Source organism: Leptodactylus fuscus, chromosome 1, assembly GCF_031893055.1.
Source record: "Leptodactylus fuscus isolate aLepFus1 chromosome 1, aLepFus1.hap2, whole genome shotgun sequence".
Lineage (NCBI taxonomy): Eukaryota > Metazoa > Chordata > Amphibia > Anura > Leptodactylidae > Leptodactylus > Leptodactylus fuscus.
In genome coordinates, this window is record NC_134265.1 from 184,973,200 (window position 1) to 185,000,164 (window position 26,965).

The 26,965-nt window shown below is 42.5% G+C and overlaps 1 protein-coding gene across 2 annotated transcripts in view; it reads right to left on the minus strand.

Moving 5' to 3' along the window:
• The window catches only part of LOC142212417 (paralemmin-1-like), a 121,264-nt gene that overhangs the window by 31,727 nt on the left and 62,572 nt on the right, over nt 1-26,965 (minus strand). For both annotated transcript variants that reach the window (XM_075280457.1, XM_075280456.1), the window contains exons 2-3: nt 14,574-14,654; nt 6,534-6,664 (exon numbers count right to left, since the gene is read on the minus strand). In XM_075280457.1, the coding sequence (XP_075136558.1) occupies nt 6,534-6,664; nt 14,574-14,654 (212 nt within the window). The remainder of the gene's footprint in view (nt 1-6,533; nt 6,665-14,573; nt 14,655-26,965) is intronic.

Below are 26,965 nucleotides of genomic sequence, written 5' to 3' on the forward strand. Positions count from 1 at the left end.
AACAATCTCAAGATTACAAGTCCATCTTGATGTCCTATGTCCATGATACCCAACATAATCAAGAAGTTTACAACTAGTGTACATGGACGAGAAAGACTGATGAAAGATTGCAACTCAGGAAGGTCCGGATGGTAGATAAGCAGCCCAAATCAAGTTCCGAAAAAAATTCAAGTCGTCCTGCAGCCTCAGGGTACAGCAGTGTCAGCGCGGACTATCCACCGACATTTGAACAAAATGAAAAGCTATGGCAGGAGACCAGGAGGACCCCATTGCTGACACAGAAACATAAAAAAGCTAGATTGCAGTTTGGTAAAATGTACGTGAGAAAGCCAAAATGCTTTTGGGAAAATGTCTTGTAGACACACGAGACCAAGATAGAACTTTTTGGTAAAGAACATCATTCTACTGTTTACTGAAAACGGAATGAGGCCTACAAAAGAAAAGAACACAGTGCCAACAGTCAAATATGGTGGAGGTTCAAAGATATTTTGGACTTGTTTTGCTGCCTCTGGCACTGGGTGTCTTGACCGTGTGCAACAGCAAGAAAAGTGGACCAACCTCCTCCAAGGAACAGGCAAGAATGCAGCGCTCACCCAGGTTTACAAACAGACTTCATTTTCTGCTCAGCTATTCAGAAACACAATGATGTCTGGGTGTACCCTGTAGATCTCTTGGTGACAAATCTGAATTGTCACCAAGAGATCTACAGGGTGCACCCAGACATCATCATGTTTCTGAAAAGCTGAGCAGAGACTGAAGTCTGTTCGTAAACCTGGGTGAGCGCTGCATTCTTGCCTGTTCCTTGGAGGAGGTTGGTCCACTTTTCTTGCTGTTCTGACATTCCTATGGCGTATTCCAGTGGCTGCCCCCATCTCTCTCCATTGATTGTTACAAGCCGGAAGGGTTCTTGTGACCTGCACAATCCAGCCAGGTGAGGAGACATTTGTCTTGTCCTACCATCCACTTAATGAGTGGTTTTACATGAGGATCGGCTCGGTGCTGTTTTCTTGTTGTTGACCTGTGCAAGGTATCATGGCATCTGAAGATTACCAAAGGATTTGGGGACTCAATGTAGGGTCCAGTGTCAGAAAGCTGGGCTCCAGTCCTAGGTCTTAGGTCATAGCAAAAAACGTGACTTTTAATATACTAAATAACCAGATTTTGATAGAATACAAGGATGTTAAAAACGCTAGACACCTTATGGACCCCATTATAGTTAATAGGTTCTGCTGGGCTCCATGTGTAACCACTGTTTTAGCTGTCTACCACTCTTGTTATTCAGGACCCCTGACAGACCTGAACAACAGAAATGCAACGCTAGTGTAAACCTAGGGTAAGTCACTTTGTACTTTAAGCTGAAACATGTGGTTCATGCTCTAACCTAGCTAACCTGCCGTAACAATACATGGTGTTATATGGCCTAAATGCTTTGGAAAACTGATGTGAATCATTTATCTAGGGTATCAGCACTTAAACACAACGAGTTGTTATAACTGTATATATTTGCAGGAAAATGCATAGAAGATTTAGTGTGCAATCTACGTCTATCCATAATCAACATAAAAATGCTCCAATAATGTTCCACCAGCAGCTTAGATGTTAATACAAGCAGGATTATAATATCTGTTTAATTAGACATAAGCCGTTGTTATCTGCAGTCAGGGAATATCTTCCCAGTAAGAGTTAGTGAAGATGATATCATGCTTGGACCACCATGCCAAGCTAGGGCCCTGCCTTAGTCTTTAATTGAGTTATTCACAGGAGCTCAACTACTGCAGGGAGTGAAAAGGCACTTAAAGAAAAAAATTTTTTTTGCATGTTCATGCATGTTAAAGCAAAAGTATTCATAAAACAGCGACTCAAAGCAAACCATGGGCTTATTGTAGAACTACAACCCAGTCACAGGATGAAAGCAACATGCTTTAACAGTGAGTGAGTGATAAAAACAGGGCACCGTCGATCTACATTCACGCTAATGTAAAAAAAAAAAAAAAATGACAGATGCTTTCCTCCATCATGTGTGGTTACTTTTTCAATGGAAGAAAAATGGGTACTATTCCGTTATCGGGCCAGCAGCAGCGCAGTTCAGCAGCAGCTTTCGGGACAGCAGTTCAGCAGCGGGAATTACAATGACATCCGAGGACTGCTGGCCCGATGCTTGTGCCCAGTAACCAGTACATCGATGACCCCCCTCCCCCATCCTTCTCCTCCTGCCAGTGCTGCCCCCCAGCTCTCCTTACATCTTCCCCGTACCCTCTCCCCGCCACACGACTAGGCCTCACCTCAGCGCTAGTACCGAGACCGAAAGGAAAGACACCGGGGCTCAATCCAGGCCCTGACAAGAAACACTATAGGAACGGTGAGCTACAGCGAGCCGGAGGGACAAACTTTCTGCAGCGTCCGGCGGCTATCTAGTAGCATTCATTGCTCAAGATTTACGGTGAGGCCTATTACAGGGAGAGGGTACGGGGCAGATGTAAGAAGAGCTGGGGGGCAGCACTGGAAGGAAGAGGAGGATGAGGGCATCGATCGATGTACTGCCTACTACACACAAGCACGGCCTCTATCATCGGGCCAGCATCGGCTTAGTCATGTGGCGGGGAGAGGGTACGGGGTAGATGTAAGGAGAGCTGGGGGGCAGCACTGGAAGGAGGAGGAGATGGAGGGGGGGTCATTGATGTACTGGCTACTGGGCACAAGCATCGGGCCAGCAGTCCTCGGATGTCATTGTAATTCCCGCTGCTGAACTGAACTGCTGTCCCGAAAGCTGGTGCTGAAATGCGCTGCTGCTGGCCCGATAACGGAATAGTACCGAAAAATGTCTGTATGCAAGACTTTTCTTCTGTTAGAAACGTAAACAAATATGAGGAAAGAAAGCTTCCATCATGTTTTTACATTAGAGGAAATGAAACAGACGCAGAGGGAGATGTAGTGTGAAAGTATCTTTGGCCTACCTTGTTACACTGGAAAATAATTAAAGTGAAAATCTATAGGTTTTGTCTAAGAACAAAGTATGTAGTAAGAGCACAAGAAGGATATACTAGTAAGTTGCTCCCAGACTCTCAGCAACACCCTTCTGACACTGAAGAGCTACGATAATGGCACCGATAGCTCTTCAGCGGGGGCACAGAACGGGAAAGCCGATAGTGCACTGTCGGCTTTCTAGCGGTGTATTACAGCGCATGTGTCCAAGGACTCTTTAATATTTTACAGTTCTGTGTAGATAGTATAAACCAAATGAATGTTATTCCAGCTTTACTTTGGAAGCAGCTATGAAACAGAACCTGGGATTAGTTTATAGCAGTGGCTGCTTGGACTGATGCTACTGGTCTCATTTGTAAGACCTAACGGTTCAAACATCCACAAGGCTTAGCACAAAATGACGATCACATCTGTTCTATCCCAGCACAGTCATCTCTATGATGCTCAGTTCTGTGATGTCCAGAGAGAGAGTGAAGTCGGGGCCCCAAGTTGTGTAAACACCGCAGCAGAAACCGCAGCATTTTACAGTCCCATCCAGACATTGCAGAAAAATATGCGCAGCATATGATATGGAAAAGATGCAAACCGGAGTTTGTGTCTTTTCGAAACATTGCAACATTGTTTGCTGAAGTGCAGTTATTATACTGTCATTGCCTCTTTCCTGAAAGGGGTTATACAAAAGGTATAACTTGGGTAGAGCTATCGGACCCATCAGATGTATTATCAATTACTCCAGCTTTCTGGAATGAATGATGCCTGACATCTATGCATCAAGTATCCAGTGAAGCATACTGCAATTTATCTAGACTGACAAGAGATGTACATAAACCGCCATATCATAAAACGTCATTATGTATACCCATTGCTAAGAAATACCACTGTATTTGTAATCCCAACTCCTGCAGGCATATTCTAATTATTTGCTCTTGCACTTCTATATAATCCATTTGCAGAAATTCACCGATACTATCTACGCAGTAAGCAGATGAAGTGGGCTACTATTAAATATGGAGTAAACCTTCATATCTGGCTCAGTGAGAGATTCAACTGTTATCAGAGCGAATTTGCTGGCGTGGGCAGTGTGATGTAGGCAGGCTGTTATATTCACTGAAGCAGCTCACAATGTAGCAGACAGTCATATGGTGAACACAAGCATCCGATGGCAGTAATTAATTCCAGCAATGCTTTTATCTGCAGGCGTTTTTTTTTTTCCTTTCAAGAGGAAAAAGGATTCTTAGTACCGTACCTCCTGAATTTGGGTAAAGTAAAAAGTGAACGAATGAAGCACAAAAAATAAAGTATCTTCTATCAAACCGTTAGACCAAATTCCCACAGCAACAGGCGTATATTCAAAAGACAGTAAATGTATATGAAAGACTTAGGTGATGTCCAAATGTGGCAGAATATTACTAACACAGATCTCAAGGCAAAATTATGCAAATTTCACAGTAAATTTCTGAGAGAGACTCTGCTGTAAATTCAATGCAGATTTCACCTTATAATTAAAAAGGGTAAAATTTTCAGTGAAAATCCATGACTTTCCACACAAAAATGTACATGCTATAAATTAGAAAATGCGGAGCCTGCTCCGATTTTCCCAATATACTCCACCCATCCTTCCTCATACACATGCATGCTCAGTTTAGCCAAGATGGTGTGTGTCCTCAGTAGGGAAAAGGGAGTGAAGTGTTGCCAGACTAATCCTTGGGAACAAAAGGGCATGTTAAAATCCAATATAGAGACCCATATCTCATCCCAATATCTGTCACTGTGGGAAAGTTTGGAGAACCCCATGCACATTAGGGTGACTTCACATCTTGTTAAGTGGACTCTAGATATACACCTCTGACAGAAGTCTGCAATGTATCACTGTGCAGTCACACTGTGCAATATGTTGTTATTGTAGAAGTGAGCACACAAAGAAGCATGTGAACACTCTTTCAGCTTAGATATCTTTGGACATGTTTAGCGTACATCATACAAGATGTGAATGAGGCCAATTTCAGCAGTATGATCACTTAAAATGCAACGCAAAATGTTGCTTCTACATTTGAAATTTAGCATTTGTACTTAAAGGTGGGTCATAGAAGTGCAAAAAGCATGTCCATTGTAGACTGAGTTACCGGAAATACATAAAATGTCTGTTTGTCTCTCTCTCTCTCTCTCTCTCTCTCTCTCTCTCTCTCTCTCTCTCTCTCTCTCTATATATATATAATGGTTAATTTCACAGGATGTAGCGCTGGGATCAACTGTTTGAGAAGTTCTTTGAGTCTGCCCTGAGGACTTAATAAAAAACAATGTTCTGGACTAAAAGTATTGATGACCTCACCTAAGGATAAGTCATCAAGATTTTTAGCCTGCAAACCCCTTTTAAAACCAGGGGTGCTTTAAGAAGCTCTACCACATGTACTTATGTTCCCCTTTGATAAATATGTACAACATAGTGGTCATTTAAAGAGGTTTTCTGCCCCCAAACTTAATTTTCATACTTATGACCTATTCACGGGATAGTTATCAGTATATGATCTGTAGAGGTCCGACAACTGCAGCCTGCAACTGCCAGAAGCTGCTAGTTGAATAAGGAGTACATGCAGCACTTCTAATATTCAAGTACTAGGAGTAGCACTTCAATTCACTGGAACCACCATTATGCAGGCTGGGTCTGCTGAGCTGCTCCTATTATTTGAATAGCAGTAATGCTGCATGTGCTTCTCATCCACTAGCATCTTCTGGCACCCAGAGGCTGCAAAATCAGTTTGGGGGCAGAAAACCCCCTTTAAAGGGGCTCTATCAGCAAAATCATGCTGATAGAGCCCCACATATGCGTGCATAGCCTTTAAAAAGGCTATTCAGGCACTGTAAAAGTTAAATTAAACTACCCCGCCGTTTTAAAATAATAACTTAAAAAATAATGTGATCTACTTACTGAAGGTGCACGCTGGGCGGGCATTCAGGGTGCGCCATCTTCTTCTTCCCCGCCTCTTCTTCCTCTGACGTCTTCGGGTCCCGTCCTCCTCCGGCGCTTGCTCGCGGACACTGACAAAAAAAAAATAGCCCGGGCGCATGCGCAGTAGCACGCGGCTTCTACTACGGCTACTGCGCATGCGCCCGGGCTATTTTTTTTTATCAGTGTCCGCGAGCAAGCGCCGGAGGAGGACGGGACCCGAAGACGTCAGAGGAAGAAGAGGCGGGGAAGAAGAAGATGGCGCACCCTGAATGCCCGCCCAGGGTGCACCTTCAGTAAGTAGATCACATTCTTTTTTAAGTTATTATTTTAAAATGGCGGTGTAGTTTAATTTAACTTTTACAGTGCCTGAATAGCCTTTTTAAAGGCTATGCACGCATATGTGGGGCTCTATCAGCATGATTTTGCTGATAGAGCCCCTTTAAGGCTCATAGTTACATATCATTTTATTGCTTACATTTCTTTCGGTCATTCAGTTGACAGTTTGGAAACAATTACATTTTCTGGTAATTCTGATAGATAAATGACTAGGTAAGACATAGAGATGACAAAAAGAACATATACTGTAATACATTCCAGCACTTACCTTTGGACATTTTCTTCGAGTAACTTTAGTCTTTCTTCATCCTCTTCACATTGTCTCTTTCTAGCCTCTTCCTCTTCCAATGAGCCTGCTGGTGCTCCTTGCATAAGCCATTTCTCTCTGAGTGATTTAGACTTAAGACAAGGATAGCAGGTTAGAAACTAAACCTTTTAAAATAAGAATTAAAAGAGAATAACATTCTACCCTGTGTAACAGAAGCCTTTCCATTTGACATCTGTTTGTGACCTTTAATCAGCAGATTCATTAAAGAGGACCTTTCACCACCTCCACATCTTATCATCTGTTAATACGTGCCACTCCACTGATTCCAGCACATTTGGCATTTTTTATGTAGTCCCCACCATCCCTAAGCAATCTGTGCAGTTAGTTTTGGTGCCTGATAGGTTCTGTACTGTCAAGTGGACAGTGTCATTTAGGAACAGGAAAGGAGGGGAGTGTAATTAAGAGCTCCAATCAGAGGTGAAAAAGGTAAGAGCTCAGAATCACCCCCCCATTCCTGCTCCTGCTTGACACCACCCACCTGACAGTACAGAATCTAAATAGCATATCAGGCACCAAAACTAATTGCATTTCTTATTCGAGAATGGCGAAGGCTAAAAAGATTACAACTGTGTTGGAATCAGAGGAGCAGAACCTATTAAATGATGCAACAACCTGGACTGTTGTGGAGGTAAATAAAGGTCCTCCTTAAATGGAACCACTAAACGTTTGGCATTATGTGACTCAAGAAGGAAAAGATGAAGTATCTATCACTAAACACCAACTAATGTACACTGAGACAGCATTATTAGCACTGGAAACAAAATTCAGAATGGAGTGGATGAAGACAAAAATTGCACTTGCACAGTTTTCGGATGGGTTTTATTTTTATGGTGTTCACTGTGCACCAAAAATGACATGTCACCTACAGTATATTCTGTGGGTTATTACAAATATGGCAATACCAAATTTATATAAATTTATTTTACGTCTTAAACCCTGAAAAAAAAAAAATCCAGTCACTATATTCTGACACCCTTAACTTTTTTATATTTCCATATTCTCGGGCTGCATAAGGCACCGTTTTTGTTTAATGTAGATTGTGACCCCCACATAGAGCTCACAATGTACATTTTTTCCCCTATCAGTATGTCTTTGGAGTATGGGAGGAAATCCACGCAAACACGGGGTGAACATACAAACTCCTTGCAGATGTTGTTTCTGGCAGGATTTGAACCCAAGACTCCAGTGCTGCCAGGCTGCAGTTGTAACCAGTGAGCCACCGTGTTACCCCCATAAGAAGTATTTTTTTGAAGGGCCAGATGTACTTTTTTATTTATATAATTTTAAGGAATGTCTATTGTTTTGATCATTTTTTGTGAAACAACAAAAAATTGGTAGCTTTTTTGTTTTTGTTTTCTAGCAAAGGCATGCACCATATGGGAAAAATATATTTTAAGTTTGTAATTCGGGCATTTACCTAATGTATATGTGTCTTCCTTTATTTATCCTTATATCTGATCTAGGGAAATGGTGGCGATTTAAACTTTTAGAATTTATTATTTTACTTCTATTTTTAGACCCCCTAGGGGTCCTGAACCTCATGGGGACTGAACACTTATACAATACACTGCAATGCTAATATATTACAAAAGCCCTATGCTCCTATTGTATAGGCTGCCAGTTATATAGACTCCAAATTCTAGAATAAGTAAGGACATTATTTAGCCCATGTGCAATGTTTCCAGCCATAAAATACGGAAGAAGGTCCTCAATCTACTGTATCTATCGATCTTCTATTTACAAATACATGATCTACTGTGATTTTAGTATAATTTTTTTTATCTATAATCTTCTTGCACAACAATACAAGAATTCACCTTTTAAGAAGCAGACTATACTATTTTCTTGCAAAAAAATAAAATGCGATCATCCGGAAATGCACTATATACAGCGAAGATTATTTCTTGCTTCCCTAATGCTTAGCATTTGTTACAATTATTTTAGCATTTTATTGTTTACGGTCTTAATTACAGCCCTTTAAGCTTTAAAATAAGAGTGAATGTAAGTTACCATGACAACACTGAACAGAAATTCAGCTTTGACTGTTAACCTTTTGCTGTTTGGAAAGAAAATATTCTATTTTATATAAAATTAATAATTGCTTGTTTCTCGAGTTCTACTAAATCGAAGAATAACTTTGAATCTAAAATGTTAGATGATGTTATCACCAAAAATGATCTGTTTATGTCACGTTATTATTATAGTGCCTGCTCAAGAGAAAATAATCTATTAATAAAGAAATTTTAAAAAATCCTTCAACGCTGACATTTTTCATTTGCAGTAAGGTCTCGTTCACATCTGTCTTGATAATCCTTTCGGGGGAGTCCGCATAGGGACTCAACCTCTGTCCTGTGTCCTTGTGTGAACCACATTGAGTATGGAGAAAAGAAAGAAGACCAAAGAACTGTCTGAGGACTTCAGAAGCAAAATTGTGAGGAAGCATGAGCAATCTCAAGGCTACAAGTCCATCTCCAAAGACCTGAATGTTCCTGTGTCTACCGTGCGCAGTGTCATCAAGAAGTTTAAAGCCCATGGCACTGTGGCTAACCTCCCTAGATGTGGACGGAAAAGAAAAATTGACGAGAGATTTCAACGCAAGATTGTGCGGATGGTGGATAAAGAACCTCGACTAACATCCAAACAAGTTCAAGTTGCCCTGCAGTCCGAGGGTACAACAGTGTCAACCCGCACTATCCGTCGGCATCTGAATGAAAAAGGACTGTATGGTAGGAGACCCAGGAAGACCCCACTTCATACCCAGAGACATAAAAAAGCCAGGCTGGAGTTTGCCAAAACTTACCTGAGAAAGCCAAAAACGTTTTGGAAGAATGTTCTCTGGTCAGATGAGACAAAAGTAGAGATTTTTGGGAAAAGGCATCAACATAGAGTTTACAGGGAAAAAAAGAGGCCTTCAAAGAAAAGAACACGGTCCCTACAGTCAAACATGGCGGAGGTTCCCTGATGTTTTGGGGTTCCTTTGTTGCCTCTGGCACTGGACTGCTTGACCGTGTGCATGGCATTATGAAGTCTGAAGACTACCAACAAATTTTGCAGCATAATGTAGGGCCCAGTGTGAGAAAGCTGGGTCTCCCTCAGAGGTCATGGGTCTTCCAGCAGGACAATGACCCAAAACACACTTCAAAAAGCACTAGAAAATGGTTTGAGAGAAAGCACTGGAGACTTCTAAAGTGGCCAGCAATGAGTCCAGACCTGAATCCCATAGAACACCTGTGGAGAGATCTCAGAATGGCAGTTTGGAGAAGGCCCCCCTTCACATCTCAGGGACCTGGAGCAGTTTGCCAAAGAAGAATGGTCTAAAATTCCAGCAGAGCATTGTAAGAAACTCATTGATGGTTACCGGAAGTGGTTGTTCACAGTTATTGTGTCTAAAGGTTGTGCTACCAAGTATTAGGCTGAGGGTGCCAATACTTCTGTCCGGCCCATTTTTGGAGTTTTGTGTAAAATGATCAATGATTTTACTTTTTTTTTTTTCATTCTCCTTTGTGTTTTCTCATTGCAAGCATAATAAATGAAGATATTAATACCAAAGAGTTTGTGCTTGCAATCATTTACTGGAAGAAAGTTGAGTATTATCTGACAGAATTGCAGGGGTGCCAATACTTTTGGCCAACTCTGTATATCTGTGCCCTAATGGAGATGAAAAAAGGAAAAAGCAATCAACTTAGAAGAAAATAAATTGTAGAAAAGCTTAAAGAGGACCTTTCATCAGATTGGGCACATGCAGTTTTATATACTGCTGGAAAGCTGACAGTGAGCTGAATTCAGTGCACTGTCGGCTTTCCCGATCTGTGCCCTGGGTAAAGCGCTATCGGTCCCGGTATCGTAGCGCTTTACAGTCAGAAGGGCGTTTCTGACACTTAGCCAGGGACGCCCTTCTGCCCAGCAGCACCTATCGCTGTACTGTGGAGCGGGGAGGAACGCCCCCACCCTCTGCTCACACAGCTCGTCCATAGACTAGTATTATCAGGAGGGGAGGGGGCGTTCCTCCCCAGTCTTAGAGCACAGCGCGATAGGCGCTACTGGGCAGAATGGCGTCCCTGGCTAAGTGTCAGAAACGCCCTTCTGACTGTAAAGCGCTACTTTACCGGGACCGATAGCGCTTTACACCGGGCTCGGATCAGGAAAGCCGATAGTGGGCTGAATTCAGCGCACTGTCAGCTTTCCAGCAGTATATAAAACTGCATGTGCCCGATCTGATGAAAGGTCCTCTTTAAACGAAAGGTAGCGACTATTTTGAGAGCCCCCAATCAAATTTTTTAGGCCATGCCCCCTCTTTACTCATTTGAAGGTCCAGATATCTAGACCTAATAGTGCAGCATGCTGCACTCTCTCATCTAATAAAATGTCAGGCTTCCTATGCTGCACCTCTCCATATTTTATACAGGACTGCTACGCACAGCATGCTGGTGTACTTACTCTCAAACAATATATTGCTCCTGTTACCAGCCCTCACACAGTATGATGTCCCCTTTATTTGCCCCACACAATATATATTGCCCCCTTTACTAGCCCCCACATAGTAAATTGCTCTAGTTACTGGCCCCCAAACAGTATACTGCCCTCTATATTATCACCCACGCAGTATACTGCGTCATTTACTGGTCCCCACACTGTATATTGTCCCCTGGGATTTCACCTCTAACAGGAGATGACCGATAATTACTACACACAATCTCCAATCCTAAACAGGCTTTCCTCTGCTTTGGCCTCAAAAAGTGTTGCTCACTGCACCCAGACACTGAAGAACATTAGAACACCATGTTCTGATGTTGTTCAGCATCTGGACATAGTATGTAGCACCTGATGGAGACCAAAGCATAAGCTTCAGTAAGTAGCAAATATCCTAACTTGTTGAACTATACCATTGGGCAACAGCTGCAAAAATAATAAATAAATAAATCTATCAATCAATCAATCAATCAATCAATCCAAAATGCAATTCACTAATGCGTCCCCTCATCTCTAGGGCCATTTGCCATGTTATGACCGAACCTGCCGCTACTTCTGTATGATGTTAATAGTGGGCCAATCACGTCTACTGACATGGCTATTTTAGTACATTCTGACGTCAGTTAGAAGACCCAAAGTCAGTAAGGAGTTTTGCCAGAGCCCAGGTGAGGTGAGTAACATTATTTTTATGATTGATCACTTCACTGGGACTCTGCTTGTTATACTCTCTGGTCTGAAGAGACCCCACAGTATAATAATAGCAGTTCTGATTCGGCCGTTTTCAGCCCAAACTAAACTGAAGATAGAACCTTGCAAATAATGTACTAACTAAACGAACTAACCTAAGTGAACAAAATCACTTTGGTTATCCTGGTTGATGTTCAGTTTCGGTTATTTTTCGACTAATCGTCCAGCCCTAGCTTATGGATGATATATGTAAGTGATTACAATATTAGAACAAAAGGATACATTTATTGGGGAAAACTGTACAGTTGAAAAGAGGCTGCTGCTGGACCTGTAAATCCTGCATACTCATAGGTAGCAGAAGCTGGCATCTTGTGGTCTTATTGGCAATAAATCTGGCGACTGGTCAGGTCAAGGTAGTGTTCTAATCTGGTGGAGACATTACTGTGAAACCCTCGCTGTGTGTGGGTGAGCATTATCCTAATGAAAAATGGCAGTTGGAAGTCCTACCTTGAGAGGCAACACATGTAGCCTGCAAAACGTTCAGCACATTTCGCTGAGATGTTAGTATTCCTCATATCACTACTAAGAGTGACCAACTGTCACATATGATGGTTCGCCAGATCATTAATACAGCAGTTGAGGTACACATCATGAGGCCTCCAAGTTGGATCCCAAACAGAACTATTATTTGTAGCTAATTCCAGTCCATAGCAGGCCAGATTTTTCATTCACAACACCACTGCACAGAGCACTGCTCCAGATTTTTGTGGGCCCTTGGGTGACAGAGCCTCAGTGGAACCTTCTGCTGCAGCTGTGTTTTTCTCTAAAAGCTGCTGCAGCAAGAAGCTCCCGAAAATTGTGTGGGTTTTTTTGCTGCAGCAATCCTGCTGTTATGATTGTAGGTCTGCACTGCAAAGGCTGATAACCGTGGGTGAGACGCCTGTTATAACTGATATTACCAAGCATGTCTAAGCAGCCCTACCATATAATTGTTCCCATGTTATGCCAACACTCAGAATAATGGCCTCTTTATGTCCCCATACAGTATAATGACCCCAATATTATACCTCCATACAGTATCAGGGCCACATTATGCTCCCATATAGTATTATGACTCCTTTATGTCTCCATATAGTACAAATATTGCCTTATATAATGGCCCCTTATACTCCCATAGAGTGCATTACCCTCCTATAATGTCCCCTTATGCTCCCATACAATACAATGACCCCTTATTCCTTCATATAATGACCCCTTATGCCTGCCCCACCTTCTGCCTTACAATGGTTTGAATGGAGTCAAATGGTTACCTGGTTACACTCTGACCAATGAATAACTTAAATTGTTCAAAAATTGATTTTAATTTAGTTAAATTATGGTCCTAAATGATTGCTAAACACTCCTATAATACTCGAGTATAAGCCGAATTTTTCAGCACAATTTTTGTGTCGAGTCAAGCAAAAGAAAAAAAAAAAAGATTTTTTTTTTTTTTTTTTTGGGGGGGGGGTATCTGCAGTGCTCCTGCTCTGTCAGGAAGGAGTTAATAGGAGCACTGCAGATACCCTATATTCAGCCAGGCTGAATTCCAAGTGGGGGGAAAAAAACTCAGTCCTCAAGCTCAGGGAAGGGGCAGACAGACAACCAAAACACCCCCTCCCCTTCCCCAGCACCCAGCAACTACAGCACCCAAAAACTCCGACCATTTTAATTTTTGAAATTTTCCAGTAGCTACTGCATTCCCCTCCCCCCCCCCCTCGGTTTATACTTGAGTCAATACGTTTTCCCAGTTTTTTTGTGGTAAAATTAGGGGCCTCGGTTTGTACTCGGGTCGGCTTATACTCGAGTATATACGGTAAATAATTCATATTTTTTTCCAATAGTTGGATGACTGCTTACTAGTTTTATTAGAGCATAGCTGTAATCATTTACTGCATGCCAGCTATATTGTCCAGATGAAGCAGTGGCTGAGGCTGCTGTTCTCTTCCCCATGCTTTACATTACATCTGTTCTTCAGTTGGCTTTTGTGTAACAGCATGCTAATGGTAAGGTAATGTGTGAAGAGCTGATGTGTATAATCACAATGATTTTACAATTGCAGTATAGACTATAAATTACTATGCCACTCAAAAGAAATAAACATAAAAAATTCAAAACATCTACTGAAACTAATGTGAATAGTTCTCTTTGAGACCCTGTAGATAGTGGGTATTTAATATCATCCTATTTTTGCAATCTCAGCTCCACCTTAGACATTGTCTTTTGCTTCGCATATTCACTGCAATAGACACCATTCATTTGTTTAGGACAAGTATCCATATAATGTTATTGCTGCAAACAATGAAAACAGAGATGATTTACCCACCCTTGCCTCTACACAAATATTCTACATTGCTCTACATCATGGGCCTGGTGAGTGGTAACAAGCCAATATATAGCACATCTCATAAGGATGCTTCTATAGCATGGCATCATGTTTTATGGAGACACTCCATAACATTTAGATTTTTAGGCCATGAAAAAGTTACTGTTGAATAGGTAGCTAAATTATCCCCAGAAATTAATATTGCTTGCATTTTAAATGAGGGTGATCTGTATAACTGTATTTCAGTGTATTTAAGATGCCATCTGAATCCTAGAGATTTTTATGCTAGATCGATATCTCATACACACAGTGTTCTGGTTAAAGCTTTCACTAAGACAGGAGCCTCCTTCCCTCCATTGTCAGGTCTGTGTATGATGCTGCATTCGGGAAACACATGTTTGCATCATGTATAAATATGGATGATGTATGGAAAGTGCATCATCTCTGCTGTCAGCTCTTACCTTTAGGTGCTGCAGTTGGAGAATTTGGTCTTCAAGCTGTTGTCTTTTGTCTTCAATTGCAGCCTGGCGTTTTCTTTTTTCCTTTGCAAGAGAAGGAAAGAAAAGACAGAGATGAGAAAATGTACAGCCCTGGTTTCCTATCAGCAGCTGTTAGCATGTGCTAGCTCTGCTGTTCCTGAGTGCTGAGGGATATAGCATGTTGTGAAGAAGACTAACCGCTATATACTGATATAGAAAGGAAGCCACCAGCAACCTTTCAGTGATAGCTGCTACACTCCCAATTTAAAGGGCCATTCATATTTGATGTCACAGCTACTAATAATAGACTTTTCTGTCATTATGATAAAAACATTGCTTTGATCATGAATGTTTCACTAGATGCTACAATGTGCTTGACTTCCTTGTACAGCATCTGCTTATATTACTATACATGTGCTTAAAGAGACAACCACAGTGGCAGTGAAAATTTTTACCTATCAATAATGCAAGAATATGGCCAGATCTACAAAAATATGCATAACCCCAAACCATATTTACAGTGATGATCCGTTATGGGTGTGGCATTAATAGCCTTTCAAACAGTATTCCCTTACACAACCATCTGAGTATTCCTCCTCATTCATGAGCATGTCACTGCATAGAAGAAGCTACCATGCACTGGACAAAACCAATAAGACCAGTCCTCAATTCGAAGAATCAGTGAAATATTTTTACATCTTCTAACAAGCAGAACAGAGACATGATGAAATGGTTGTAGGAAATTTAATGAACAGCATTCAATGCACAAGGAAGTAACAGTGACTAATTCCTGGGTCTCTAGATCATACCATACCAGGATAAGTGGGATCTCTGGAGGGCTGCAGCCAAGGGGAATTTTAGTGTATCACTCACGCCTTGCCCTGCTACTCTGCTACAGATGTCTATCTCTAAAGAAGCCAAATCAGGTCACAGATACGTGTTAGAGAAACGAAGGCAGCACAACTCTCTGTTCACACTGTTTCCAAAAAAATACACAAGCATTACAATGGATTAGTATTAGTTATACAGGATCATTTTGTAGTAATATACAGAAAGTCCACTGTAACCATAACTTTCTGATCTTTACCCTCGATGTTACTGGTAATAAATACTGGATAGTCTAGGAGTAAGGCCAGGGACCTATGTAGGGTAAGGCTCTGTTCCCAGGGAGTAACGCACCGCGCATTCAGACACGTATACATGTGTCAAAGTGTGAGCGCTCAAAACAGATCCCACTCACTTCAATGTGTGCCGGCTGATGTGCACTACACATTGAAATCAATGGGTTAAAAAGCCTCCCATTGATTTCAATGTGTAGCGCCCGTAAGCCAGCACACATTGAAGTGAATGGGATCTGTTTTGAGCACTCACACTATGACATGTGTATACGTGCCTGAATGCGCAGCGCGTTGCTCCGTGGGAACGGAGCCTAACTGATGTGATCTGGCTACGTCATTTATGGAAAACCTGCAAGTCCGCAGCATTTTACAGGGCCTGCAAAATGGTTAGGATTCTGGCTAACCCCATCCATGCATTGCATAAAAATTTAGCGTTTTTGTAAATAACAGCATGTCAATTATACCCACGGAAATCTTGGCATTTTCCGTATAGGTACGCACAAAAATAGGGACAGATAGTCCGCAGTGAAAAACTCTGCGGACTTTCTGTGAAAAGCACTGCAGAAAAAAAGTGATGTGTTTCTGCTGTGGGCTTTTCTGCAAGGCTTCTTGACTGTGGTCCGCTATGTGGGCCCTTGGCCTAAGCCCGGGACCCCACATGGCGTAAAAAAAAAACACTGCGTTTTACAGTCCCTGCATAGTGGATGGGATTCTAGTAAATCCCATAAGCTTCAGGCTGTCATGTGAATAGATGGCAAGGGGTCAGTGATGCACCCCTAAAGTGGGAGCACTGTAAAAATGGCGCCTCAGTCAGCTTTGCAGTCAGTTAATGCCTGCGATCAATGCAGGCACTCATTGAGGGCACTGCCGCTGGGTCTACACTTTACATGACCATGGACTGATTTTTTCTTTGTTCTACTCACCTCCCCATAATGGAATAAAAAAGCTGCATGTACCCAAGGATGCCAATAAAAATGGATGGATGCATCCCACAAAATACAATCTCTCACACAGATTAATAAGTAGAAAAATAAAAAAGTTATGGTTCTTAGAAGTTGGTGAGTAAAAGAAACAAAGATTATTAAAAAAAAAAATTGAGGTTTACTACACAAATGTAAACAAACCTATACTTAATATCGATACCATAATCATAATGATCCATTAGCCAAAAAGAGGGCATTAAAAAATGACCCATTAAAACAGGGCAAGCTCTATCGTTTAAATGACGTTATTCACGGTCAGTCAAAAAAACCCAGAAAAGTGTATGTACCCATTGACTTCCATTGTTGAAAAAACAGAGGTGACAAATTTAAAAAAACATCCACTACACATCTATTTTTCACTGCTGTGTGCATGGGGCGTAAAGGCGAGTTATATCTTATTCCTGCATTCACACATACCTTATTATTATACGTTGACTGTGCTTAACAAGAATATTTTGCAATAAAAAGGGAAACTCTTCCCAAATTCCCTTCCTTAAAAAGGTGTTGCAGCGCCTATGGGCCTCCTCTGGCTCTGCCATGCTGCTAGGCGGTGACTTCAATATGTTTTTTTCTGAGCACTCTGACCACCTATCTTTGATGGGTGGTGTAGCGAATGCCCTGCAGCTTCGCCTAGCCAGGGAATTCTGTTGTTTAATTAGGTCTTCCGCCCTTTATGATCTTTGGCGTGTTGATAACCCCTCGGCCCGGTCTTATACTTTTTACTCCCACCCCCATAAAGTGCATTTTAGGATAGATTATTTTTTTCAGAAACACCTTGACTCTTAGGCTTCTTACTGACGCAGACATAGGCCCTATCTCCTGGTCTAATCATGCCCCTGTTCTCCTTTCATTATCTTCGACAGTCAGCCCCCTTAAACGTTGCCACTGGCGTTTGAATGAATCACTTCTTCACTCTGTGCCTTCTTCCTCTGCCCTCCGCGCTCACCTACAGGACTATTTTAACTTTAATGCTTCTTCGGTCTCCTCTGTTTCTAGCCTGTGGGGAGCCCATAAGGTGGTTATGAGAGGCCATTGCATTGCTTTAGCTACCCGCCTTAAGAAAGACAGGAAGGCTCAGGAGGTGGCCTTGGTTGCCCGGATCCGTACGCTCTCTGAGCATTTGGCCCAATCTCCTTCAGTTTTCACCCTCCGCCGCTTAGTGGCAGCTAGGGCGGACCTCCGTGACATTGCTAACATGGCCACCCAACGCCTCCTCCTGTATTCCATGCAGCATTACTATGAAAGGGGTAACAAAGCTCACACACTATTAGCTAGAACTCTACGTGATCACCAGGTTTCTTCTATCCCCCATGCGATTAGAGATCCTCATGGCGTCCTGCATCATCATCCCGACACTATTGTGTCCTTGATCAGGGACTACTACTCTAAACTCTACAACCTTCCCTCTCGCCCAGGGGCTGACCTTGGGTCCTGTCACCCTGCCTTGCAAGCTTATTTAAACACATGTTCCCTCCCTAAGTTCTCTCGTTCCGCTATTTCTTCTCTGAACGCCCCTATTGCTGATGACAAAATTGGTGACACTCTCAAGAGTCTCCCCAATGGCAAAGCCCCGGGCCCTGATGGGTTCACTTATCTTTATTACAAGACGTTTCAATCTGACCTGCTCCCTCACATGAACCGTCTTTTTAACTCTTTTCTTGAAAGTGTTCCCATCCCCCAGAACATGCTACACTCCCATATCACCCTGGTTCCTACACCCCATAAGGACCATCAGGAATGCTTTAACTATACGTCCCATTGTTCTTTTAAATACTGATTTAAAACTTTTCACTAAGATCCTTGCTAATAGGCTCGGTGCTTGGCTTCCATCCCTCATCCACAAGGACCAGGTGGGCTTCGTCCCTTGTCGCCAAGGGGGAGACAACACCAGAAGAACTGTGGATCTGATTGACGTTGCCAATCGCTCTGTGACTCCCAACCTCCTCTTGAGCCTTGATGCCGAGAAGGCTTTTGATCGTCTTGACTGGTCCTTCATGTCTGCCACTCTTCAGAGATTTGGCCTCTCTGGGGCTTTTCTCTCGGCAATCAAGGCTCTGTATTCCTGCCCCTCCGCTGAAGTGAAACTCCCTAATTCTGTCTCTGCCCCTTTCCCCATACATAATGGGAAGCGACAAGGCTGTCCTTTATCTCCACTAATATTTGCCCTCTGCATTGAGCCCCTTGCCTCTCTGATTCGCTCCAATCCTGATATAACAGGGGTTAAGGTTTAGGACTTCAAGCTTAGCCTCTTTGCAGACGATGTCCTACTGACCCTTACTAATCCCCATACTTCCCTCCCCAACCTCCTCTTAGTTCTCCAGGCCTACGGGAATTTTTCAGGCTACAAGGTGAATTCCTCTAAAACTGAAGCCCTTCCCTTAAACATCCCTAGTGCCTCCTTGCAACTACTTCAGTCTAATTTTGACTTCTAATGGAAAGTCCACTCCCTTTGCTACCTGGGAATTCAGCTCTCCCCTTCCTACTCTACCCTAAATGCTGCTAATTTCCCTAGTTTATTTTGCGAGCTGTATGGCCTCTTGGATAAATGGCACTCCCTCTATATCTCCCTCATAGGGTGCATTACGGCTGTTAAAATGAGCCTTCTCCCCAAATTCCTATACATTTTTGAGACTCTACCAGTGGCAGTTCCCTGCGCTGAGTTGCGGGCCTTGCAGAAGGCGATCTTCCAGTTCATCTGGAATGGCAAGCGCCATCGTATCCCCAGTTCGGTGATGCTTTCTGGTAAAGATGCTGGGGGGTTGGCGGTCCCACATATCCTGCATTATTATTGGGCTTCGCATTTACGCTGTATTCCACTTTGGGCGGCCCGCCAGGCCTATACGAAATGGGTCGAAATTGAGAAATTCTGGCTGACCCTGACCCATCCTAGTGCGTTTCTGTGGTCCTCTCCTACCCCATCTATTCCCTTCCTAGGGCTCATTTGTTTCACCAGAGCTATCTGGATAACTTGCTCCAAACTTTTCCCGTTGTCCTCTTCGATGATCTCCTTCTTGTATAACCCACTCCTCCCGGGGGGACAGTTTAAAAAAAAAAAAAAAAAAAAAGAGAGAGACAACAAGCAGATTCCCTGCCTATGTACTCACCAGATAAAGTGAATGTGCTTATTTTATATCCCATCAGTAAACTGGCTTGATGCCTTCCATTTCTCCATAAAATACAGCCAAGCATTTTGCTGGATGTCCTTAAAATTTCCAAAGAATATTAACCAAATGCCTTGTCATAAATTACACTTCTATTTCAATCTTAGAAAGAAGACTTCATCTTAAAAGGTATAAGTTAGGCTCGGCGCATGGAGGACAGCATTAACACCACCAGTATCTCTGCTAATTTCAGTTGTCTAAATCAGTTGTCAACAAAATCCACATTTAGGCTACATGCACTCAAGCGTATGCCATGTATAGCATATGTGTCTTGTCTGTGCTCTATATGGATCCAAAAATTTCAATGAATGAGCCGAGATTGTATAACGGACAGGAATAGGATTCCTTCATTTTCTGTCCTGGTTCACAGACTCTCACATGGAACTGTGAAAATCATGGACCTCTGTAAGGATGGGTGAACCTCTGAAGATTCGTTTAAGGCAGTGTTCGGACAAAGTGATCCTTCTGTTCAGTCTGGTCCAAACTTGTTTGGATAGAGCCGGATGCAGAATTATTACAATCTAGGGTCTCTTTAGACCCAAGGGAGGTGTAAAAAAAATCAAAAACATTTATACTCACCTTCCCTCATCTTTCAGTCCCCCTTGCAGCATCTTGACGACATGGAAGAGCGCCAGATGCCGACTATAAAGCTTTTCTGTGACATCATGTTCCTGGGGTCACCGCTGAGACAAAATCACAAGTCTCAGAGGTGACCATAGATGCATGACATCACAGAAGAGCACCAGAGTACCTGACTGTGTGCATTGTCAGTGTGCTAGGCAGGTCTTTCATGGCTAGCTCGTGGTTAGCTCCCTGACCTATTAATTTCTGTGGCTCCATACACACAACCGTGTATTTCCATGGGCTTTGATTTGACTCCAAAACGGTGCGGATTTTCCACATGGGGTCCGGCCTAAGGTGGCTTTTGGCTGTATCTTAAGGCTTAGTTCACACGCAAATCCGCGTGTGCATATTCCGTTGCGGCAGCCGGTGCAGTGCACGGCATCCCGTCGCGGCTTTCCGCTCCAGATTAGGCCCAAATTAATGGGCCTAGTCCGGAGGGTGCTGTCAGGAGGCGGACACCGCGGCTGATTCAGCCACGGAATCGGCCTGAAGAAAGGGCGGCTCGCTTCTTTTCTCCGCTAGTGGCAACATGCCACTAGCGGAAAAAAGAATGCTAGCGGTCTACATAGAACACCATTGTGAGGGGGCGGATTATGGCGTGGATTCTGCGCCATAATCCGCCCCCTCTGTGCCCGTATCAACGAGTCCTTAAGGGTTTAATAAACCAAAGCCAGTAATCACTAACTTTGATGTGTGGGTGAAAATAAAATACAGACAAATGTAGGAAAAATTATTGAGATAGTGATAATTTCTCCCCCATTCACTCCTTAACAGCCTGTGTAATTAGGTCACTGTAATATGAGAGCCGCCCAACATGTTTCTTGATGATTGCCGCTTATCAATGCAGTATAATATAACCATTAACCCATCTGCCCTGGAGACTTGCCCTGGTTCTTAATGGCCACGCAAAGTTTCCCCTTTTCCCATCATCACCTTCTAAGAGCCATAACTTTCTTATTTTTACATTACTGTAGCTCTTTTTCACATCAAGCATGATAAATAATGCGTTAGTAGTACAGTTTGGGCTTTTTTTTTCATATGGTTTCAATTCATCCTCTGTATCCTAAGAATTGTGGGGCTGTGCTACTGGCAAACAAAGAAAGTACATTTTGGAGGCAACTGTTACTTGTTGCTACTTTTTCCTATATGTGGTCTACATTAGCCTGTGTAATGCAGAATAAGTACTGATCAGTGTGTTTTGTCTGGGTCAGAGCTTCTTGAGAAAAAATCTTATGGTCTAATATAACCCTAAAAAGGCACTGTCATTTCATCAAATCTTGCATAAATAAATGCTACAGGCAATTCTAAGAAACATTGTAATATATACAGTACTATCAGTAAGAAAAGTATATTCCTGCTCTGATCAGGCTGTTTTCTTGCACCTTGCCTCTCTGCTCTAAAAACTTTCACTGTGAAAATCATTTCTCTGTCCCTCTCCAGCAGATTGTGCAGCATCCCGGAGTGAGCTGCTATTTTTTATGTTTGACCTTTGTACCTGCAGGTTGTCTTGTTTGTCCTGTCCCATGTGTTTTAAAATGTAATCTGTATTGTGCTTCCCTGATATATCCCTCCCCCACCCTCCTGCAGTTCAATTGGTACCTTGGTTAAGCCCTGGCCAATCACTGGCCACTGGGTGGGGTGTGAAAGAGACTATAGTCTCCTGGTAGCAGTTGGAAACTCTCTGTCTAGTGTTTACAGCCTAGTGTGAGCAGCCATCCTGCACATGTCTTGCTGTGCAGAGGAAGAACCCAGACAGGATTCTAGTGGTCACCAGTTCAGCTCCTAGGAGGGATTCTTCTTGTCCCAAGTTCATCCGGAGACAGCCCCTGAGACAGGGAGAAAATTTGGTGCATCTCTGAGAGACATCTGCCATCCGTGCCAGTAGGAGCAACAGAGGTCCCTGACAGGAGTAGCTCATTCAGGCCTAGTTTCCAGGTACCCAGATCCCTATCACATCCCTATCTACTGATTTTGGGAGTGGTACGAGAGGAGGAGGAGTGGAAGTGTATTTAAGCAGAGTCTGTCTTTTCCCTGGCAATCCTCCAATGACCAAGGCACTGGGAACTAACCCCATTTGCAAGCTCCTGGTCAAACTGTTTATGCTGTTAATAAAAGAGTTCTTTGGTTTACCATGCAACACTGGACTCCTGAGTCGTTGCCTGCATCACCATCACGGCTCTCCTGAACAACACCACACCGGCTCAGAATAGAGAGGTCCTCTCTCCAACTAGGAGTGCCCTGGGGGTAACAAGACCACTATAACCACCATCCAGTAGTGCTGCAGGACCCCCCTCGGAGCCCTGGAGGGGGATTGGAGTGTGTGAGGAGCGTTCTCGGCCTAGCAGGTGGCACAGCCAGTGTCAGCTTTACTCTCACACTCTGGTCTCCTCCACTGGGTTGCTGCAATTGCATGTCAAATGAATCAGATGACTCATCTCTATAGATGTCTGTGGAGAGGGAAGGGGGAGGAGTGAGCAGGAAGTGCAAAAAGATTAGAATTGACAGGCATACCCTAATGTTGGAATTGATCAGAAATATTTGGTCATAACCAAAATACTTTATGCATATCAGCACAAGTCAGCATCTCTTTATATATGTCCTTCATGGTCCTGGGACGGTTTCTGAGTGAGAGACGGTTATGGAGACAATTCTCCTGTGTTTACTGTGTGCAGTGTTTAGCAGATTATCCCCACCCAACATCTCATAGAGAGATGAAAACTACAGACACAGCATGCAGAGTAGGACTGCAAAATATACAGTAAGTCATACAAATCGCTAGAAGAAGTACGACTCAAATACATATATTGCAGCTTATCCTGAAAGGTCAACAAAAATAACAGGTAGGCTATTAAATGATAATATTTGTAAAGCATACCTGCAGTTCTAAACATCATTTCATAAATGAATAGTAAAAAAAAAGAAAATATATGTTTTAGTTTCTACGTTCCAGAGACTAACTTTCTCTACATTAGTTTATGAGAGTGGAGGGGGATAAAATGACACTCAAATAATTGCTGCTGTTACACTCTGCTATTTCTTGCTTTTTAACCAATCAATTAACCAGGGCAGGAGAATCCCACTCCACCCCTCCCTGCTCCATAGAACTCAATGTTTGAGACTGAAGAAGGTGACAGATATAATGTAAACAAGCAGACAGATTGAAAATAAGGAGCAGGAGAACAGCTTATTAAGTCAAAAAGGAAACAGATCTCCTTTAATAAGCTATATTAACCCCTTCCCGACATCCGCCGTAGTAGTACGGCGCATGTCAGGTGTGTAACTATGGCGACAGCCCGGCTGCCATAGCCGCTGGGTGTCTACTGCTTTAAGCAGTAGACAACCAGCTCTAACCGGACCGATCAGAGGCATTAACCCCTCTGGCGCCACGGTCAAATGCCATTTTCCCGGCGGCACATGGGTGCCTCCATTTTGCCGGAGATCGCCAGCTCCTGGAGCATGCTCCAGGGCCGACATCACGTTGGCATGACAGCTGGGAGCCTTTACAAGGCTCCCCGGCCGGTCTGCAAGCTCTTTCTTTTGCAGGCTGGTCTATGCAGCCTGCAAAAGAAAGAATGATTTTTTGCAATGCATTGCAATGCATTAGCATTGTAATGCATTGCATTAGTGATCAGACCCCCTGGGGTTCAACACCCCTAGGGGGTCTAATAAATGCAGAAATTTTTTTTAAAAAAAAGTTAAAAAAAAAATATAAAAAAAATATAAAAAGTATTAAAAATTCAAATCACCCCCTTTCCCTAGAACACATATAAAAGTAGTTAAAAACTGTGAAACATATACATGGTAGGTAACCCCGTGTCCGAAATCGCCCAGTCTACAAATCTATAAAAATATTTTTCCTGTTCAGTAAACGCCGTAGTGGGAAAAATAGTCAAAAGTGCCAAACCGCCATTTTTTCACTGTTGTGATTCTGATAAAAATTTGAATAAAAAGTGATCAAAGCAATAGCATTTCCCGAAAATGGTAGAACTAAAAAGTACACCCGCCCTCACAAAAAAAAAGACACCCTATGCATCCCCGTACACTGACATATAAAAAAGTTACGGCTGTCGGAATATGGCGACTTTTAGAAAAAAAATTTTTTAACACAGTTTTGGATTTTTTTTTAAGGGGTCAAAATGTAAATAAAACCATATAAATTTGGTATCCCCGTAATCGTACCGAAACACAGAATATAGGGGACATGTCATTTTGGCTGCACAGTGAACGCCGTAAAACCGAAGCCCGTAAGAAAAAGTTGCAGAAATGCATTTTTTCTTCAAATCCACCCCATTCTGATTTTTTTTTCCTGCTTCCCAGTACATTATATAGAATAATTACTGGTGGCATCATGAAGAAAAATTTGTCCCGCAAAAATTAAGACCTCATATGGCTCTGGGAGTGGAGAAATAAAAAAAGTTATGGGGTTTAGAAGGAGGGGAGTCAAAAACGAAAATCAAAAAATGCCATAGGCGGGAAAGGGTTAAAAGTTTCTTATTTTCACCTGTACTATTCATTTATTAAATGATTTTTTTTTATATAACTGTAGTTTCACTTTAAGCTGAAGTGACTGAAGCTGTAGTGTATCACATTGAATGCAATAGTTTAAAAAGCCTCCCATTGATTTCAATGAGTACCGTGCGTATGTCGGCACCCATAGAAATCAATGGGATCTGGTTTTTACGCGCTCATTCTGAACGAGTTTTACGTTCAGAATGATCAGAGTGTAACTCCGTGTGAAGACTCCCATAAGGCTATTCCTACATGCTAAGGAGAAAATAATTCTTTTTTTTTAATGATTGAATCCCCTTAAGGGGTTAAATAAAATGTATAGTGCGTTAGTGATCCATCTTCCATGTAAAAGTGAAGCATGTGGTGTAAGAAAAGAATGTGTTCAACCACAGGAAATTACAGGCCTAAGAAAAAGGCACACAGTATGTAATAGACTAAACAATGTAAATGTGCTGAACATGAGTGTTTGCCATAGAAAACAGAACTGAGAGTGCAGTTACATGACCAAAGATCGCTGGGTCGCCCTGCAATTCCTTTACTAATGTTAGTGATTGGATTTGTACTGTGAGCCCTAGTGTGCTTGATTTTTTGAATCTAGAAGTCACAGATGAAGTACACTAGAGGCACGATTCCATTCACTAATGTTAATGGATCTTTGGTCAAGCGATCTTTAGTCAAGCAAGTTGCAAGTTGTAGTCAAAGTCACCATATACAGTGAGTGGCAAAAGTAATCATATCCCAAACTTAAATGTATTTTATTGAGATTTTAAGTGATAGACCAACCCAAAGTAGCAGGTAATTGTGAAGTGGAAGGAAAATGATACAAGATTTACAAAGTTTTAATCAATTAAAAATTTGAAAAGTGAGATGTGCAAAAGGTTTCAGTATTTCTCTACCAGCTTTTTATCAGAGGCAAAACAGTGAAAAAAAAGCGGTTTGCACTTTTGATTTTTTTTTTTTTTTCCCGCAACAGCAATTTACCGTATGGGAAAAATATTTTTATACATTTGTAGAACAGCGCTTTCAGATACAGTGATTCCTAATGTGTATGTGTTTCACAGTATTTAAGTACTTTTATATGTGTTCTAGGAAAAGGGGGGGTGATATTAAATTTTTTTTTTTTTTTTTTTTACTTTTTACCTTCACAAAGTTCCCAGCTGTCATACTAATTGGACACCGGCCCCGCAGCTTGCTCTGGGTTCTGACAATCCCCATCAACACCACCGGTAAAATGGCGCCTCTGTCAGATTTGATTGAGGTGCCAGAGGGGTTAATGTCCGCAATCAGAGAGCCGGCGGCTATGGCGGCTGATTGGCTCCTGAGCGGCCTCCATATTTAAACACCCAGCATCCAGTGTACTATTACAGCAGATGTTGGGAAGGAGTTAAATACATATCTTTTTAAATTTGGCTGTGGTGTGAACAAGGCTGTTTTTTAGGGGAGAGAGGTAGTGCAGTAACAGGGCTCCAAATCTGAAAAGTCAAAATGTCATTTGTATATTGTTAGTCGCATTTGCAACCTTTTTGGTTGCCCTCTGTAGCCCTGTTTCACATCCCATTCATATACTAACTGCTCACTAAGCCTTCTCTTTATAAGGGTAAGTTCACACGTGAACCGTCCGCGCGGGTTTTGACACAGAGAGAGACACGGCGAGAGCGGTCGCCGCTTTCCCCTCCTATGTCGGCTCAAATGAATGAGCTAATACAGGAGGGTGCTGCCGCTAGGCGGAAGCCGCGGCCCAGTGAGCCGCGGCTTCCGCCTGAAGATAGGACATGTTGCTTCTTTTCTCAGCTAGCAGCAGCCCGCCACTAGCGGACAAAAGAAGCCCGGCGGTCTGCATAGATCACCATTGTAAAGGGGCGGATTTTGAAGCGAAATCCGCTGTCAAAATCCGCCCCTTTGCCCACGTGTGAACTAGCCCTAAGTGTGCCTCAAGGTTGTGTCCTTGAACCACCACTATTCTCCATCTATGTCTTCAG